This window comes from Metarhizium acridum (genome assembly GCF_019434415.1).
Source record: "Metarhizium acridum strain ARSEF 324 chromosome Unknown scaffold_31, whole genome shotgun sequence".
Taxonomy (NCBI): Eukaryota; Fungi; Ascomycota; class Sordariomycetes; order Hypocreales; family Clavicipitaceae; genus Metarhizium; species Metarhizium acridum.
In genome coordinates this window covers 944,188-960,627 of record NW_027094018.1, presented here as the reverse complement: position 1 = coordinate 960,627, position 16,440 = coordinate 944,188, and the positions used below count along the sequence as shown (strand labels likewise).

Here is a 16,440-nt window from a genome sequence, read left to right as displayed (position 1 = left end):
ACAGTATTGTAGAATTGGGACATACTCCCTGTCCCTGACTGATCCACTATGTATATAAACCGAGGCAGGCATGAAAGTTGAAGCCTGCACAATACGGAGCAGAACATGATGCAATTGTGCAAATTCTGTGGTACGCAGCAGACTGGTGGAACTGCCTCATCTATAACGAAGGCTCTAATGGAGAACATGACATATATGTGGGCGCCTGGCTAGCCAGTCATGAGTATCATCAACCGCTGACCAGGCGAGCCTTCGTACAACGGCGAGCTTAATCTCATACATGATATGACAATAGATAACAACCTATGGTGAGCGTCGCAGGTATTCGATCAGGCTAGTCGTCTTGGCGGTACGAAGAGTCGTCAAAATACTTCTTTCTGGTCACAGACTGTACTACAGAAGACATCACTGCAAGTCGCCCCATGTCCACCAACTAGACCGTCACAGGACACGCTATTCACACGGCCGAGAAAAGCAATTTGACATTGTTTCAAGATCTTTCATTCCATTGTCGTATGCTAAAGCACAATTCCGGTCCCTAGGTATGGTATAATACCGAGCATGAATTCGTCCCAACCAGGCCTTTTATCTGCCGTGAAAAAAAAACCGTCCACTCTAATGACTGCTGAGATGGTTGCGGGCCACTCAGACACCGTTACTCCAGACACACAACATTTTTTCCTTGCCTAATTTAGGAACCACCGACGGCACGGGCTAGATGCATGTCAGCATTTCATTCTTGCATCTCTCTGAATCTCGGGCATGTCGAGTGGCTTATCAGTGTGGTGCATACTGTAGATCTTCATCTTGCTGTGGGTGACAACGGGCTTGATAAGGCCCTTCTCCTCGAGGTCAGCGAGGCACTTGCGAGCCAGAGAACCGTTGACCTTCATTCTGTCGACGAGGGTGGCGACGGTGACCAGACGGTAGGACTGGACATCCTTGTAGAGCTTCTCGGATGTGGTCTTGTCAAGAAGGACGGCGTGCTGAGCCTTGTCCTTGACCTTGCCCTTCGACCACTTCTTCTTTTGCTTCTTAGCTCCAGCAGCAGGCGCCTATAAATTCGCGAGCAGAATCCTGTATCAGCATTTCCGCATTCTCTTTCACCATTTGCTCGGGCTCATGATAGAAACATAGCGTTTCTTGAGGGACGGGGGAGGGGATCTCGTTTGGCGTACCATATTGATCTGTTGTGCTTGACGTTGACGGGAGTGTGGAGGAGAAAGGGGATTATTTTACCAACTTGGAGCCAAAGTCATTCCCACTCGGAGTAGCAGGCGAGGCGACCCCCTCTGTTACGCACCTGGATTGGAGTTTCGCCCAGGGCAGGCTTGCCCTAACACAACCAGTGCGTAGAGTACGTACCGAATCTTTTGCGCAACCTGATTCGTCAGCCCCACCCACCACTATAATTTCCCTAGCCCTACTCTCTCTCGCAGCCGAAAGAGACGCAGCTCATCCTCCAAAACCTCCCGAAAAAATACCATCTCGCCAACCTGCAATACTAACCCGCAGTCCGCCCGCCAGATCGAGGATATATTTTCGACTGCAGCACAGCCAAAATGTCTGACGGTGGCGATATCGAGGTCGAGAACACTGTCGTCTCCGACGTCCTCCCCAAGGATGTTGTCAAGGAGGTCGGCAACGTCAAGCTGTTCAACAAGTGGGACTACGATGTCGAGGTTCGCGACATCTCTCTAACGTACGTTACGATACCATGCAGCTTTTTTTCGGGACTGGGAGAAATGGGATTCTTGGGTTCAATGGAGGAATTCAATGCTGATGGATTTTGTCTGCGAACAGTGACTACATTTCCCTGCGAAACCCCGTCTATGTCACCCACTCTGCAGGCCGATACTGCCGTCAAGCGATTCCGCAAGGCCAACTGCCCTATCATTGAGCGATTGACCAACTCGCTCATGATGCACGGCCGCAACAACGGCAAGAAGCTGATGGCTGTCCGCATTGTCGCCCACGCTTTCGAGATTGTACGTGTTTTTTTGCCAACCCCGCGACGCCGGTATAAATAAACAGTCATGTCATGACAGACTGTTCGGCATGGTTTCCACCCCTGAAACACGTACACGGGGACTAGAAAAAATAAGGCATTATCAGTCTAACATGGCAACCTTTTTAGATCCACCTCATGACCGACCAGAACCCCATCCAGGTCGCCGTCGACGCCATCGTCAACTGCGGTCCCCGCGAAGACTCTACCCGAATTGGCTCCGCCGGTACCGTCCGACGACAAGCCGTCGATGTCTCTCCTCTCCGCCGTGTCAACCAGGCCATTGCCCTGCTCACCACTGGTGCCCGTGAGGCCGCTTTCCGCAACGTCAAGTCGATTGCTGAGTGCCTCGCCGAAGAGCTGATCAATGCCGCCAAAGGCAGCAGCAACTCCTACGCTATCAAGAAGAAGGACGAGTTGGAACGTGTAGCCAAGAGCAACCGATAAATTACCTTTTTGGTACTCGGAGAAGAGGGAAAAGGGTTTATGTGGTTTTGTCTGGAAAGAGGGAAAAGGCGGGGATGTGGGAAATTTTCGCGGCTGGGCTTCATGGCGTGGTTCTGGCATCCTTGAAGAATTGCATTTGTGCGTTTCGGGTCTGGGAACGCGTAACGGCTATGGATTTGTCACAAACGGCTCTAGAGTCTCAATAAAAAGTTGGCTCGGAAAGAGTGTAAATGAATTTAACGCCCTTTGCACCTGTACCATACACCGCTCTTGGTGAATGCAAATCCAGTTTCCATATTTCTTCATTTAAAGGGGTAGAAGGGGGGCCCTAGTGCTAATGCTGGATTTGAATTGCTCGTAATGGCCAAATAAATTGCCAACGGAGCCGGCATTCAGGCTTCACCCCTGATAGCCGAAAGACTATATAGTATTGTCTAGAATCTAAAACGTGGACATGATATCAGACATCGTAATTCGTTAAATGCGGTTCACCAACGTGTTGACGTGGCGCAAATGTCCCTAAATACGGACACTTTTGGGGCTGACCTCCAACCGTTTAAACATGCCGACGTGAGGGATTCCTTCTTCCCACCACCTGCCCATGCCCTTGTCGACCTGGAAACCCAACTTTGCCCACGTTCCCACACTCTGCTCCTGGGCATGAACACAGACAAGACCACCCCACTTGGGTATCTCCGTCTCGGTCGATGCACCCATCTGCTCGAGGCCCAACTCGGTGATGCTCGGGTCGAAGAACGACGGGTTGGACCGCAGCCACGACAAGGCCGTTTGTATGAGAAGTCCAGAGAGGCCGTTTCCTCGGTATTCCTTGACGACAGCCAGTCGGCCCAGCTTGATGTACGGTTCCCTTCCGTCGTGGAAGGATGTAGGGCGGTCTAATCCAGAATTTGCTGACGGAGAGCCGATATCAGGTGTGCCGCGTTCCTGCTCATGCCGCAGCTGGCCGTTCCAGTATTCGCCTCCAATCTTGGGGTGGTTTGCATGGGGGAACGGGACCAGGCGAATGGTTCCGATGGGCGTCGTTCGAGTTGAACTTTTGCGTGGCTGGATGACATTTCCATCTTCATCCCGTACCTCTGTTTCTTCCGTCTTGTTGACACTGGCGTATACTACCCAGTGGCAGGATCGGGAATCGTCACTGTCCTGCTCATTCTCTAGGGGCACGTTTTGTTCTTGTACGAAGACGCTCTCGCGGACCTCCATGGCGTCTATGAAGACTTTTGGTATAGTGGATGGCTGCTCGTTGTGTGGTTTTCCTGGCTCCAAGCCTTCGAGCTTGCTAGGCTCTAGCAGCGAGATGAAGGGTGTGCCCATTGTTGCCGAGTGGGCATGTATGTCTCCGTATATAGCTTCGGGTTTGCAAGATGCAAGAGAGAAAAAACCAAGAGGGCGGGGGATTTGGCAGAAAAGCTTATAATCGATAAACAGCTCGAGTTTGTGAAATCAGTTTTGGTACCCGTGAATATCTGATGCCCGTTGTAAAGTAAAGGAAGGCGTGCTTCTCCGCGGGGACTTTGCAGGCCCAAATGATGTGATGTTGATGCGCACTTTTGGGGGGGGTTGCTGATTAGATATGACGATCAGCGCCGTGGAAGGTTGCGAGGCGACAGGGGGTGGCAACGGATGATATTGTGCACCAATCAACAATACGGTGTCCTTTGTTCAAACGAGACTCGCAGAGTTCGTGGTTTATTGTCCAGTGGTGTAAATGTAATGCCTCTCTGGCAATGAGCAGAGATGTCTGGTCGGGTGCTGGTGCTGGTGGCTTACCGCCTCTCATGGAATGTGGGCACTCTTGTTTCAATGTTGGGCAGAAGTACTCTCGTCCAAGTATGGGGAATGGAGTACCACGACTTGATGAGTACAGGCAAGGTGGAGCGAACCTGCATTGATTAATGGATTCATAGCATTGACGTGGGCTCGCAGCTCGTGTGTCGGTGCTCACGCAACAAGATTGTTTGCTAAAGGAACATACGGGGAATCTCCGCCAAGATCCCACATCGACCGGGGATGACTGTCAAGGCATACAAGTCCTGCGAGTTGCTCTGCAAGAAGAGGGTGTTTTGTTTCGTTGGTTATAAAGGGTTTATAAATATTGCACACAGGTCTAAGGCTCAAGAGCACAGTGCATTTTCAAGCTACCCTCACATGGCTGACTCGCTTTGGGACACTCGGACACTCGCCTTGAATCTGGGTCCAAGTCTTTCGAAACAAGATTGCCAACTACAATCAATGATATCTGTGGTGGCAGAAGGCATTTGGCCACTTTCCAGCATCAATTGCACTAGCATCTTACGGCATATAACAACAGTATACAACATGATAGTATTTGATATACGCTAGGCTGGCGGCCCACTTGGCCGGATACCTTGGGCCTTACTGGATAATATTCCACTTAGCTTTTGCAGATATAATGGCAAGATCCAATTGACAACCTGGGTAGGTCTCAGGTAGCACTTGACAGGGCAGAGCGCGTGGCTTCAGGAAATATCGCCAAACCACCAGAATCTCAAAGTGTCACTCTCACCTGCCCAAGGTCTGAAGTGTTTTTTTTTTTTCCAGTCCTGAAGGCCTGCAGCACAATGGCATTTATTGTCCTACACATTGTACACATTGTCTGTGCGTTGGGAACGACGGCCAGCCCTTGTCGTGGCATACGATCCGCCAACCGTTCATTAGAGGAATACGTTTCCCACAATGCCCGCGTTGTCCCTGACACCTCGTCTCCAGCATTGGACAACGTAATAGTGAATCCCATATGCCCTCCTCACCACTGCCGACCAACCTTGCGAACTGTTGCGATGGTGTAGGGTAGTCCAATTACTGCACACCTACGGCCTAGGTATCCGCGGGCCCCACACCAGGCGCAAAGATTGAACGCAGAACCACATGGCTGGGGAAAGCTAACGTGTCTCGTGCAGAGCCTCAGACACGTTATGTATTCCGTGACACTTGTGACACTGTGAGACCCTGTCTCTTGTTGGTAACGTCGGAGTGCGTGTTCGGGAGTTAGAAGTGCATGAAAATACTCATCTGATTGCCCCTGCGGACCGGTCTTCTTGGGTCGATATGGCTGGCTGGCTGCCCCACCGCAGCACGACAAGCGGCGGGCCGTGCACCAGAGCACCACAGGACGAGAGGCTGGACGGACGAGAGGGGAGATGTGACCACCAAATGAAGAGGCCCCAGGGGTTGACGAATCTGGGGCTGGGGGCTGGCGGCACCTGGCGTGCACATGTGCTGGCCACAACCGTCAGTCATCATTGATATCACAAAAAGAGACATGGACCCTCATTTCGACAAAGTACCAGACATCTGTACTCTGTACTTTCTTTTTCTTCAGCCAGATTGTGCTCACTCAATCATCGTCCCCTTCTGCATCGTAGTCTCGCATATTAACCGTCGTCCTCTTTCCTGCATGTGTTTTCCACATTGACTCTTCCCCATTTTCTTATTGCCGACTTTTGTGATATTTCTCGCCCTGGAGTAGTTCGTCGAGTAGTTACTAACAGAGTGAGGTTGCCCAGTTTGGACCTGGCACAGGTGATAATCGATAAAGAACCCTGCTAGTCAACGCTTCTCTTCAGGGGTTTGCCTGCGCACCCTAAAGCACCAGAGCCCAGCACCCTCGCCCAGGTGCATGGCCAAGGTCCGAAGGACCCCAGCCGTCGGTGAGTTATCTCGTGTGCCTTCGGCCCTCCCCATCCCTCCCCTAAGGCGTTTTTTTTTTAAAAACCAAATCAATGACAAACGTGAACAGTCCGCCGATCGAGGACCATTGATGCTGTCGCTCTGCCCCTGAGCAGCGAGTGCGTTCGGTGTAAGCCTGGCCGCCGCATTCGCAACCCTTTGGTTTCCCCCTCAACTGCCCCAGGCTCGAACATTCAAAGCTTTACCGATTACGATATCGCCCATCGCCAGATTGCCTCGGCGCAGGTGAGCGCCAACGCCGGAGCTCGATGCCCTGGCAGCCTCTCCCTCGGATCGCATTTGCTGTTGCGACATTTCCCTTTACTGCTGAAAGTCCGGCCGACCTGCCGCTTGAAATTGGCGATGAGCTCTACATTATCGAGGAGACGCCAGACGGAAACTGGCTGCGGGGGTACTTGGTCGCGCCGCCGAGCTTGCTTGCCGGCCTAACTTCGGTCAAGGGACAAACTCTGGAGGCTAGAGTGTTCAGTGGTATCTTTCCCCGTAGCTGTGTTGAGGTTCGAGAGATGTTAGGGGAATCCGACGAGCGGGACGACCAAGACCAAGACGGAGACGAGAAATTGGCAGACGAAAACCCAGATACAGGAACCCCTAGACCTGCCAGTGATTCAGCCAAGAGCGGCATTACTGGGGGCGAGCCCAGGAAAGCTACTTCTCCCGTCAATGCTGTTGTTGGCCTGGACAAGGGACGAAAACCATTGTCAGAATTACGCAATGGCACTTTGGGGAATCTATCCGTACCTGTGAAGCGAGACCCAACCGCGCCAAAACCGGCCGCCCCCGTCCCTTTGCTTAAAATTGGGGACGAAACCCCTACATCTGCAGAAGAGCCCTTAATTGACGAGATCGCATCGTGTCTGAGAGAGTGGCATTCCAAGAACCTACACGAGCTCCTCCTGTCGAGACAATACCAGGACCTAGACAAGCTCTCCAAGCTTATTACTAGCCTTAACCTCAACAGACAGCAATTCCTGTACAATGTCCTCACATCTCATGAGTACGACCGTCTACGAGAGAAGACAGTATGGGACTTGGTGCGAGTAAATAAGCTCTGTGGAGGCGAAGTCATTGTTCGCGATCCAGTAGAACGTGGGCGTATTCTGACTGGAGATGATTCTGTCGTTGAGATTACTCGGCTTCAGTCTGTCATGACTCTTCTCGATGAGCTGCCGCAGCCAACTGTCGAACTGACTAGCCTCCACCACCTGCTTCTTGACGTCAAGGGCTTCGCTGGATCGTCATCTGAAGCCACAACCTTGGTCGTTTACCTGGTCACAAAGCCACAGTTTGAAGCTCTATCGACCCTATCGGAGTCATTCGCTGTTGACGTCCCTGCGGGCGGCACAATCGGCGGTATCGCCCAAGAGTCGGCATCACGAACTCTCTTTATTGATCTTTCCGCTCATGATATAGGCGACTCACCGTCGGCCGAATCTGATTTGTATTTAGTAGTAAAGGTTCTTGCTTCGCAGCAGGTCCTGTCAGACAAGCCAATCTCAAGGTCCGGAACGGCCACCGAAGGATCATTTCCAAGAGAAAACTCCAAAACCCCTACTTCTAGCATATCCAAATCAACTAGGCGAAGCTTGATGTGGGGGAGCAAGCCCGGACGTTCTACACTCTCTCGGGGCTCAGCCCTCCCCAAAAAGGAATCTTTTGAGCAGCAAGGCCCGCGCCCCGTGACGACATCGGATGGTTATGGGCCTCCTAGCACGGCTAGCTCAAAGAATGGCACAGGTAATCCAGAAGTAACCCAAACAGTACAACGCACTGTTGGAGTTGGCGTCTTGAAAGTGAACTCAATAATGAAGCAAGGGGAAGAGGTTGAGCAAGTTGTCAATATCTGGTCACCGGTGAATGGTCGGGCATCAACGGAAAGGGATATGGAGGACGATTTTGATCCACTCATCCTGGAGCTCATGGACAATGCCACAGGACGATATGAAAGATCACGCAGAGGTGAAAGGCTACAAGTCTCCCTGCAAGCATTCAATCACCCTGACGCAGACGCCTTGATCAAAGCGACGCCGACACTATTATCTGGCATTTGCAAAACGAATAGAATGGGGTTCTCTGGAGCCCCAACGAAGCCAAGATCTGATATTTATCTCACAATCAACACAGCTTCCTTGGCACGCCAGCATCTGTTGTCTCGATATGGAGGAAGCGCAACCGCTATGCCCTCGGGAATCCAAGGCAACAACTTCCAAGTTGCCGTAGAAGTTCGCGCACCTTCTGGCCAGCGATTCGAGAACTCCATCTATGCTGGCTCCAACAAGGACCCAGTGACGACCTTCAAGACTGCAGCCGCAGAACGGGGAGAAGCCTGGAACCAAACTCTCAGACTTTCATTGCCGCCGGCTGATGTATCCACGGCACACGTCGTCATGTTCTTGTGTGACGTGCCCGGCCCTCCTTTTGCTGTCGCCCACATGCCCTTGTGGGATAGGCAGGCGTTCATCCGGGATGGCCGCCATGGGCTGCTTCTCTATAAGATAGATGAAAACACTTCAACAGCCCAAGCAGGTCCAACTGGCAAGGGTGGGTATTTATCCGTGCCTTGGGCTCCTCGAGGGAGAGACGAACACTCTGAAAATGTAACGGGCCCATTGGCCGTGTTGAATGTGAATACATTCCTCTGCAGCACACGATTCTCTCAGGACAGAATAATCCTTGGCCTTCTCAAATGGAAAGATTTACCGGGAGAAGAAGTTTCCGCAGTCTTGAGACAGTTGATGTTTGTACCTGAAATCGAGGTGGTCAAACTGCTCAGCGACGTGCTCGACGGACTCTTTGGAATCCTGGTCCAACACTCTGGGAACAACGAATTTGAAGACTTGGTTTTCACTGCATTGGTCAGAGTCTTAGGCATTGTGCATGATCGTCGATTCAATCTAGGCCCTCTGGTTGACCAATACGCAGAAACCCAGTTCAACTACCCCTTTGCTACTTCGGGCCTCGTCAGTTCATTTACGCGTCTTCTGGATAAGCCAACTGAGCCAGAAACCTCTCGAAATCTTCGGTCTACATTTAAGGTTGTTAGGCACATTTTGAAGTTCATCACTCATGCTCGAAAGCAGCAGAAGGTCAAGGAAGCGGGCATCGGAATTACGTCTTCACCACAAGGATTCACTCGACAACTTCGTTCCATTTTCAAGGCTCTCGACCGCATGATGCGAAATCCTGCCCCTGTTCTTGTCGGCAGTCAAACATTGGCAGTGCAACACTTTCACACTTGGCTGCCGGAGCTTACGGGCTTGCTGAATACCGAGGAGATCACCCACATCGCCATTGACTTCATGGATTCTTGTACTCAAGTCAAGGGCAAATTGATCTTGTACAAGTTGGTTCTCATCATCAACTATTCCAAGCTGGAGCTTTTTGCCCACCCAGATCAAAAGTCTGCACTGTGCGCCAACACGGTCCGCTGGATATCGCCGCATTGGGGCCATGTTGAAGAAGTCACGGAACACTGGCGGGAGCAGGTGCGTCTCTGCTGCTCCGTGATTGCTAGCCAGGCTGATTACTTGGGCCCCGAAATACCGGATCATATACCGAGGATCATCGATTCGTACCTGTCGTTGTTATCGTTGCCTCCGAAACCCCGAAAGCGACTCTCGCTCCTCTTCCCATCGGCCTACCCTTTCCCCTCGAGGCCTGTCTCTGCTAACCTCACATTCGACGAGAGCCTGACAGAACTGTCCGCCATTCTCTCAGCCGTATCCAATTCTACCGTCGGGATGCAGCTTGAGTTGGCGGCTGAGGCCGATCAGGGTATCATCTTGGAGAACTTGCTGCGCGTGCATATGAGCATACTCTCAGGCGAAGCTTTCCCCGCCGGCTGGCTCAGTCTGCACATCTTCCATCACAAGTCAACTATGCGCACTCTGCAGTATGTGGCCACCCTCATGCTGGAATCGTTCCTACCAGACCCTGATGAGGCTGAGACTTTCAATATGGAGCTGTGGAAACTTTTCTTCACAACACTCCTCAAGTTGGTGGGTAGCACGTCTCTGTCGTTGGAAACGTTCCCTGAACAGAAGAGAAGGGCTGTTTGGAAAATTGCCGGTGATGTGAGAGAGCATGGTGCCGAGCTTCTGCGAACAACATGGGAAGCCATTGGCTGGGAAACCACTACTGAAGAGCAAAACCGCTACGGCCTCTCCAAGATTGGAGGATACCAAGTGCAATACGTCCCCGCGTTGGTTGGACCGATCGTCGAGTTGTGCTTGAGCGTCCACGAGGGTTTGCGACGAATGGCAGTTGAAGTTTTGCAGACAATGATTGTTAGCGAATGGACATTGAGCGAAGACTTGACCGTCATTCAAACGGAGATGATTGACAGCTTGGATCAGTTCTTCAAGTCCAAACCTCTGACAGAGAGTATTCTGCAGAAGCTCTTTATTGGCGAGATGATGGAGCGATTTCAGCCGCTCTCCGAAATTCCAGATGAGCCACTGTACGTCGCAGTTCGAGAACTTGTAGGCACTTTGGACGAGTTCCTCGATTTGCTGGTTGCTGTTCACGGAGGAGATGATAGTGGAGAGGCAACAAGCATCATCAATCGTTTAAGACTAATGGAGTTTCTTCGTGATATGCAAAAGGAGGAAATTTTTGTTCGCTACGTGCACCAGCTTGCGACTCTGCAGGCGGAGAGCCGAAACCACGCCGAAGCCGGTCTTGCATTGCGCCTTCATGCGGATCTTTATGAATGGGATCCAACTAGACAAGTGAAAGCCCTGGCAGAGCCAGAGTTCCCAGCGCAGACACAGTTTGAACGCAAGGAGAAGATCTATTTCGATATGATTAAGCACTTTGAAGAGGGCGAGTCATGGAGCAATGCCCTGACTGCATACAAGGAGCTACAGACACAATACGAGACTAATATCTTTGACTTTGCGAAACTCGCTAGGACAGAGCGCGCTATCGCCACCATCTACGAGACCATTTCCAAGAGCGAAAAACTGATCCCGAGATATTTCAAAGTTGTGTACAAGGGGTTGGGTTTCCCATCTGGTATTCGGGATAAGGAGTTTATTTATGAAGGAGCTCCAACGGAGCGTGCGGCGGCCTTTGCCGATCGAATGCAGGAACAATACCCTTCAGCTCAGATTGTGACATCAGGGCTCATTGACGAGGTTGAAGGACAGTTCTTGATCGTATCTTCAGTAACCCCACACCGGGACATGTCTCATCAAGTATTTCAAAGAGCACGTGTTCCCCAAGTCATTCGTGACTTCATAGTGTCCTCTCACCCCCAGAGCTTCTCCTTTACAACCAAGCGTAGCACGTCTGGTGCGGTAGAGAACCACTATGCAGAGAAGACCGTTTTCGTCACTGCCGAGCCTTTCCCAACTATTCTGCGTCGCAGCGAGATCATTGAGACTCATGAGATTAGACTCGATGCTCACGAAACAGCTTTAGAGCGCATCGTGCGGAAGACGCAGGAGATGACGGCTCTTGAGCGCCGACTATCAGATGGAGAGGAGGAAGTGGGACAACTTCTACTTGATGCGATTTCTATTTCCGTAAATCCGTCATCTGAGCAAAGTGTAATGTGTTATCGCGGGCTGCTGTCCGAACCTGAGGCGGACGAGGATGAGGACGAGGACGATGAGCAGGAGCTGGAGCCACATGATCTTGCAATCAAGATGGCGCTCGTTGACCATGCCATCATGATCAGGAGAGTCTTGGCCCTATTTGCGAGAAGCAACAACCCAATGCTGTCTCAGAAACAAGAAGAGCTCCAACGATGTAAGTCAACCTTTGATTTGGCATAAACTGGTTACCATCTAACATGTAGCCAGTTTTCGAAGTAACTTATGAGCCAGAGATTGCATTGTTTGCTCCTCCTCCTCCAACGCCTCGTGAAACAGTTTCGACTCCGTCGACAACTTTTCGAGGCACCTTTCCGCCAGTCGATCAAGGCCCTTCACAGTGGGCACATATTGCCACACCCTTGAACGGCACCAAAGCCGAGGAGACGTCCATTGTGCGGCAGGTATCACTTCGACGGCGCAGTGCCAGACTAAGCTTCTTGCCTGGGCGGCGACAGCAACAGCAACAACCGTCGTCACCGCAGCAAGAGAGTGACCAAGCTCCCGAAATGGAAACGGCTCCCGGAAGCCCAGAGTCCAAGATGTCGCACAGTAGAAGCCGAAGTTTTAGTAAGGGCAGTCGACGACAGAGCATTTTTAAGTCACCGTCTGTGGATGAGAGCTTGCAAGATGCCGTGAATGGAAGTGGCCGACGAGGCAGCTCAGCCAGCAAGAGCAGCGTGGACAGAAAGAGCAGCATTGACGAGTTTATAATGGAAGCAGAATATCCCGTGGTCAAAAGATCCGGAAGCATGAGGAAGAGATTGAGCCTCTTCAAGATGGGAATCAGAAGCAACAAGCCGGGAGGGACGATGAGGAGCGTCGACGAGGAGTAAGAGAGCCGCCTGGCGGGCGCTATTTGCATTGGAGAAGAGGGAAAGGAAAGAAAGAAAAGGTGCCGCAAAGAACGGTGCCAGAAATGTGAACAATGTATAACATAATATTAGACACAACAGGCAGGAGGACATCGTATACAAAGGAGGAATTGGATGCGAAGCGGGGGAGATGATACCACTGACTACCTTTCTATCGTTTATTTTACTTTTCTTTGTGCAGGCGGAATATTTTCCATGCTAGGTGTTCTGGATACCACCGTATGGCAATGCATATAATTCTGACAGAATGATGGGGGATTTCCATTTCCAAGCTTCAAAATTCTAATGGCTGTTTATTTCAAACATGGTCAAGATGATATGCACATTTACAAGCGGAAAAGCAAGACAGAACAAAGTACACAGCTTCCTCTGCCATGTTGGCACCTACGCGTTTTGCAATCATTCTGCAAAGTAGGTTAGATGTCATGTACGATGTTCCATACATGCCATCCTAAAAGACGCAAGTCGTCGACGCAGATAAACACCCCTCCATCCGACGACGAAATCCATCCTGTCACTGCCCCATTGCACACCTTGTCGTTCGAGGTCCCATGTTCTCGGGGATATGACCAACCACTTCCGGCTTGAACTACCCATGGACGTTGTTGCCGCACCTACCGACGGGCATCGCGCATGCATCGACGGCCAGATTTCTATGTTCATCCTGCGAGCGCGGCCCTGGCGGAGCGGGGATCCATCAGCGGTCTTGGTTTCAGGAAACAGCATCTCCCATTGATCTAATTGACGAAAACAAAGGACTTAATCACGTTCCGTCTTTACTTCCCATGCAGACTTTGGTCGTCGTACCCCCCCGCGCGCTCTGCAATGCGGCTCTTCACCCCCGGCAGGCCAGTGTTCGCCGGGGTGAATTTACGGAGCCGGCGAATACGGGGCCGGAGCTCGTGGGACCCGTATCCCAATTAGGCAAGTACATCTGGAGGGCTCCAAGTTCACTGCCGTCAGCTTCATCGCGAGGACGCATCTACGCTATGTTTTTTTTTTTGCCCGAATCGGTATGAGGATCCAGTGTGCGACAAAAAGCGGTGTTACATAACATGCTGCCTGGAACAGCATGGTGAAGGGGCAAAGAGCAGGTAGGTGAATATTCCGTGGCTGCCTTGGAAATGCAACAAGTCAAGGCCATGTTGCCCAACTTGGACCGTTGCACATTTCACTACACGAAATGCAGATTTTCAGCTGGCAGAATTCGTCCCGGTGCTTTGTTTCCCCTGTGTTTCGGACAAGGCTTGTCGTGCATGTGAAGCCTCAGACTGGCCATTTACCCTAGACACAGGGGTGTACATCACAATTCGGTGCTCTCACGAATTCTGCTGGCCTATACTCCGTAAGGGAACAGAGACTGATAGTTCCGGCCTTTCTTTCTTTCTTTCTTTTTTTAAATATACATCGGAGAATAGTGGACAAGTTGTCGGGCTGGGCAATGCACCGATTAATGTACGTCTTACAAGGTATTGTGGATGATACTTTTGAGACTCATGTCTTGATATCAGGCGCGAGGTGTACAGGCCAGTTTTGTTATGATGAAAGCAGATCACGAAGTTAACATGGCGAACGATAATAGCTTACATCGTCTGGATTGTTAGGATTACCAGAAACCGCAAATGGATGATTGGGGACAAAGGCATAGAAATACAAAAGTGAGAGTTGTGGGCACTGGTGGATATTAATGTGTATATATATTATGTGTATTTGACTTTTGTGTACTAAAATGTATCCGACGCAAAGCACAGCAGGACATGGGACAAGGTTGTGTAAAATGTTAGGTAAAAATTAAAACATAGGGACGGTAGTTAGAATTATATTTACACGCAAGTGAAAGTCGACGAGAGTTGCCATGAAATTGTACCATCTGAAACCCTCACATCCGTGTAGAGCCACACGAGGACTCCTGTTTCTCAAGTTTCATAAGACAGAGTTTTGCCAACTCCTTACTCGTCGCGCTTTTCGAGACGGTACTCGAGAGCACGCTTGCGGCTGGCATTGCTTTGGGTGAAAGCAGCAGCGCCACCGAAAGGTCCGGCAAGAGCCTGGTTGCGAACACGAACAATGCACACGTTCTTCTGGCCTCCGACCGTACCCGAGCAGGCGCATCCCTGGGGAACCTGGACCTGCATAGCATAGTCGGTGTTGGTAGCGATGGACAGGCCGGAGACACCGGCTCCTGGGACATCACGGACGACTCTGGCGCTCTGGAAGGCCTTGGGGTCCTTGCCACCAGAGCTGCAGTCAACGGCGGCAGTCATGGGGCCAGCGCCATCCTGGTTGATCTAGACGGAGAGCATCGTGTTAGTTCAGATGGAGGTCAAATGCTTCGCGCAACGGGAAAAGAGTGACAAACCTGTCGGTAAACCAGGTTGACAATGCCATTATCGTCAGCGGTGGGAAGACCAGACTTCTCACCCTGGCCGCGCATATCGGCATTCATGGTCTCGACGGGGTAGGTCTTTGGGGTGCCGCCCATGCCAAGGGTACCGATGATGGGAAGGTTGGCAATGCCTTGAAAGAGGCCGTTATTCTGCCTTCTGTACTCGTCGCGGCGTTCCTTGGGGGTCGAGAGGCCCTGGAGGTTGTCCTCAACGCCAACCGAGTCGGAAGCACCCTTGTTCTTGGGCGGCTCATTGCCCCTGCCCATGAAGTTTTCAACGACGGCATCAGGGTTGACGTTGCCAGAGCCCTGAGTCCAACCGAGAGCAGGACGTTGGCCCGAGTTGATTTCGTTGTCACGGATGATGGCAGTGTCAGCCTGGGCGCCGCAGGCGTTGGCGACACAGTTGCGAGGGGTGCCATCAGCAACTGTTGGAGCCTTTTGTCAGTTCCACCGAAAGCTTTCCGAAAGGTGAAGGAGAAAATAGGGATGCCATCTTACCACTGAGACCAGGCATGATGACACCATTAGCGCCCGTGATGGAACGAATAATACCGTGGCCGGAGACGGTGGTGGCGGCCACGGCAGTGAAGACAATTGAGTAACGCATTTTGGGCTATAAGAACGAGTCAAGACGGGGTATTAAATCGGGCGTGACGAGTCACCAGGACTATTAATAAGAGAAGAACGAACGAAGTAACGAACGGAGAGCTGTGAGGGTTTGATGGGAACACAAAAGGGATTTAAGACGGCGTTGGTAACACGGGGATAGTGTTGTATATATAGCCCTACCCGTCGATATGTCTTGGACGTAGCTGGGGACAATAATAGTACAACATGGTGCTGGTGTAGTTTTGCCTCGGTGAGCTAGCAGTTAGATTGCACGCTCGTGCCCTCTCAGACCAATGCAAATCATTGGCGCCGCAGCGCGGGACGTTGGTAGTCTCGCCGCAGGCCCGAATGTTGGACATTGACAGACAAGCTTTGCGCTTAGACGCCATACTGATCCCTGAGCCCAGAAGAGGTTTACCTGCTGCGAGGTCCCAATCTGCACAAGAACAGGGCACGGGAACCCAAAGCCTGGATACCCTGAGGATGGGAGGTCCGAAAAAGAGGCATCTAACGAGACGCCTGAAACCACCATGATTAGACTCCCACCGGGGACCGGGGGGAGGGTGTTGTCCGTGGCCCTGTTGGGGGTGGTAGTGGTAGCGGTAGCGGCCACAAAAACATCAGGCCAATGACGCACAGGTCTCCGAAAAAGGTTAATGGCCAACACCGTTTGTGGGCGTGTTTCGGTTTGTTTCGTCTTTCGTGTTTCTCGAATCTGGTCGTCGACGTAGCAGCACCATTCATGTGCAACACCTCGCTTCGTCCCGACCGAGATTGATTCAC

The 16,440-nt window shown here is 51.5% G+C and overlaps 5 protein-coding genes across 5 annotated transcripts; 2 read left to right on the top strand and 3 right to left on the bottom strand.

The window, feature by feature from the left end:
- Positions 1 to 278: 278 nt before the first annotated feature.
- RPS25 (40S ribosomal protein S25) lies at positions 279 to 1,473 on the bottom strand. The gene is made up of 3 exons (XM_066118606.1): positions 1,179 to 1,473; positions 794 to 1,055; positions 279 to 714 (listed from the first exon to the last, which is right to left on the bottom strand). The coding sequence occupies exons 1-3, from the start codon at positions 1,179 to 1,181 to the stop codon at positions 692 to 694; spliced, it is 288 nt and encodes a 95-aa protein (XP_065976126.1). The 5' UTR covers positions 1,182 to 1,473; the 3' UTR covers positions 279 to 691.
- A 359-nt stretch (positions 1,474 to 1,832) lies between these two features.
- On the top strand, positions 1,833 to 2,455 carry RPS5 (40S ribosomal protein uS7; the record flags this gene model as incomplete). The annotated part of the gene is made up of 2 exons (XM_007811795.2): positions 1,833 to 1,988; positions 2,138 to 2,455. The coding sequence occupies 2 exons, from the start codon at positions 1,833 to 1,835 to the stop codon at positions 2,453 to 2,455; spliced, it is 474 nt and encodes a 157-aa protein (XP_007809986.2).
- Positions 2,456 to 2,780: 325 nt separating this feature from the next.
- J3458_005109 (uncharacterized protein) lies at positions 2,781 to 4,276 on the bottom strand. The gene has a single exon (XM_007811796.2). It carries the CDS (start codon positions 3,788 to 3,790, stop codon positions 2,975 to 2,977), a length of 816 nt encoding a protein of 271 aa, XP_007809987.2. The 5' UTR covers positions 3,791 to 4,276; the 3' UTR covers positions 2,781 to 2,974.
- A 1,830-nt stretch (positions 4,277 to 6,106) lies between these two features.
- DCK1 (Belongs to the DOCK) lies at positions 6,107 to 13,000 on the top strand. Its single transcript, XM_007811797.2, has 3 exons — positions 6,107 to 6,147; positions 6,237 to 11,941; positions 11,995 to 13,000. The coding sequence occupies exons 2-3, from the start codon at positions 6,436 to 6,438 to the stop codon at positions 12,618 to 12,620; spliced, it is 6,132 nt and encodes a 2,043-aa protein (XP_007809988.2). The 5' UTR covers positions 6,107 to 6,147; positions 6,237 to 6,435; the 3' UTR covers positions 12,621 to 13,000.
- A 1,419-nt stretch (positions 13,001 to 14,419) lies between these two features.
- J3458_005107 (uncharacterized protein) lies at positions 14,420 to 16,090 on the bottom strand. Its single transcript, XM_007811798.2, has 3 exons — positions 15,547 to 16,090; positions 15,019 to 15,473; positions 14,420 to 14,947 (listed from the first exon to the last, which is right to left on the bottom strand). Exons 1-3 carry the CDS (start codon positions 15,653 to 15,655, stop codon positions 14,609 to 14,611), a joined length of 903 nt encoding a protein of 300 aa, XP_007809989.2. The 5' UTR covers positions 15,656 to 16,090; the 3' UTR covers positions 14,420 to 14,608.
- Between the last annotated feature and the right edge of the window lie 350 nt (positions 16,091 to 16,440).

Bases quoted from the DNA above. Each gene is read 5' to 3' on its own strand.
- RPS25 (XM_066118606.1), bottom strand. The intron at 715-793 runs GTATGCACCACA...ACATGCATCTAG, and splicing joins CAGCAAGATGAAGATCTACA to CCCGTGCCGTCGGTGGTTCC.
- J3458_005109 (XM_007811796.2), bottom strand. From the start codon at position 3,790: ATGGGCACACCCTTCATCTCGCTGCTAGAGCCTAGCAAGCTCGAAGGC.
- DCK1 (XM_007811797.2), top strand. From the start codon at position 6,436: ATGCCCTGGCAGCCTCTCCCTCGGATCGCATTTGCTGTTGCGACATTT. The intron at 11,942-11,994 runs GTAAGTCAACCT...ACATGTAGCCAG, and splicing joins ACAAGAAGAGCTCCAACGAT to TTTTCGAAGTAACTTATGAG.
- J3458_005107 (XM_007811798.2), bottom strand. From the start codon at position 15,655: ATGCGTTACTCAATTGTCTTCACTGCCGTGGCCGCCACCACCGTCTCC. The intron at 15,474-15,546 runs GTAAGATGGCAT...AGGCTCCAACAG, and splicing joins CATCATGCCTGGTCTCAGTG to TTGCTGATGGCACCCCTCGC. The intron at 14,948-15,018 runs GTTTGTCACTCT...CTCTCCGTCTAG, and splicing joins TCAACCTGGTTTACCGACAG to ATCAACCAGGATGGCGCTGG.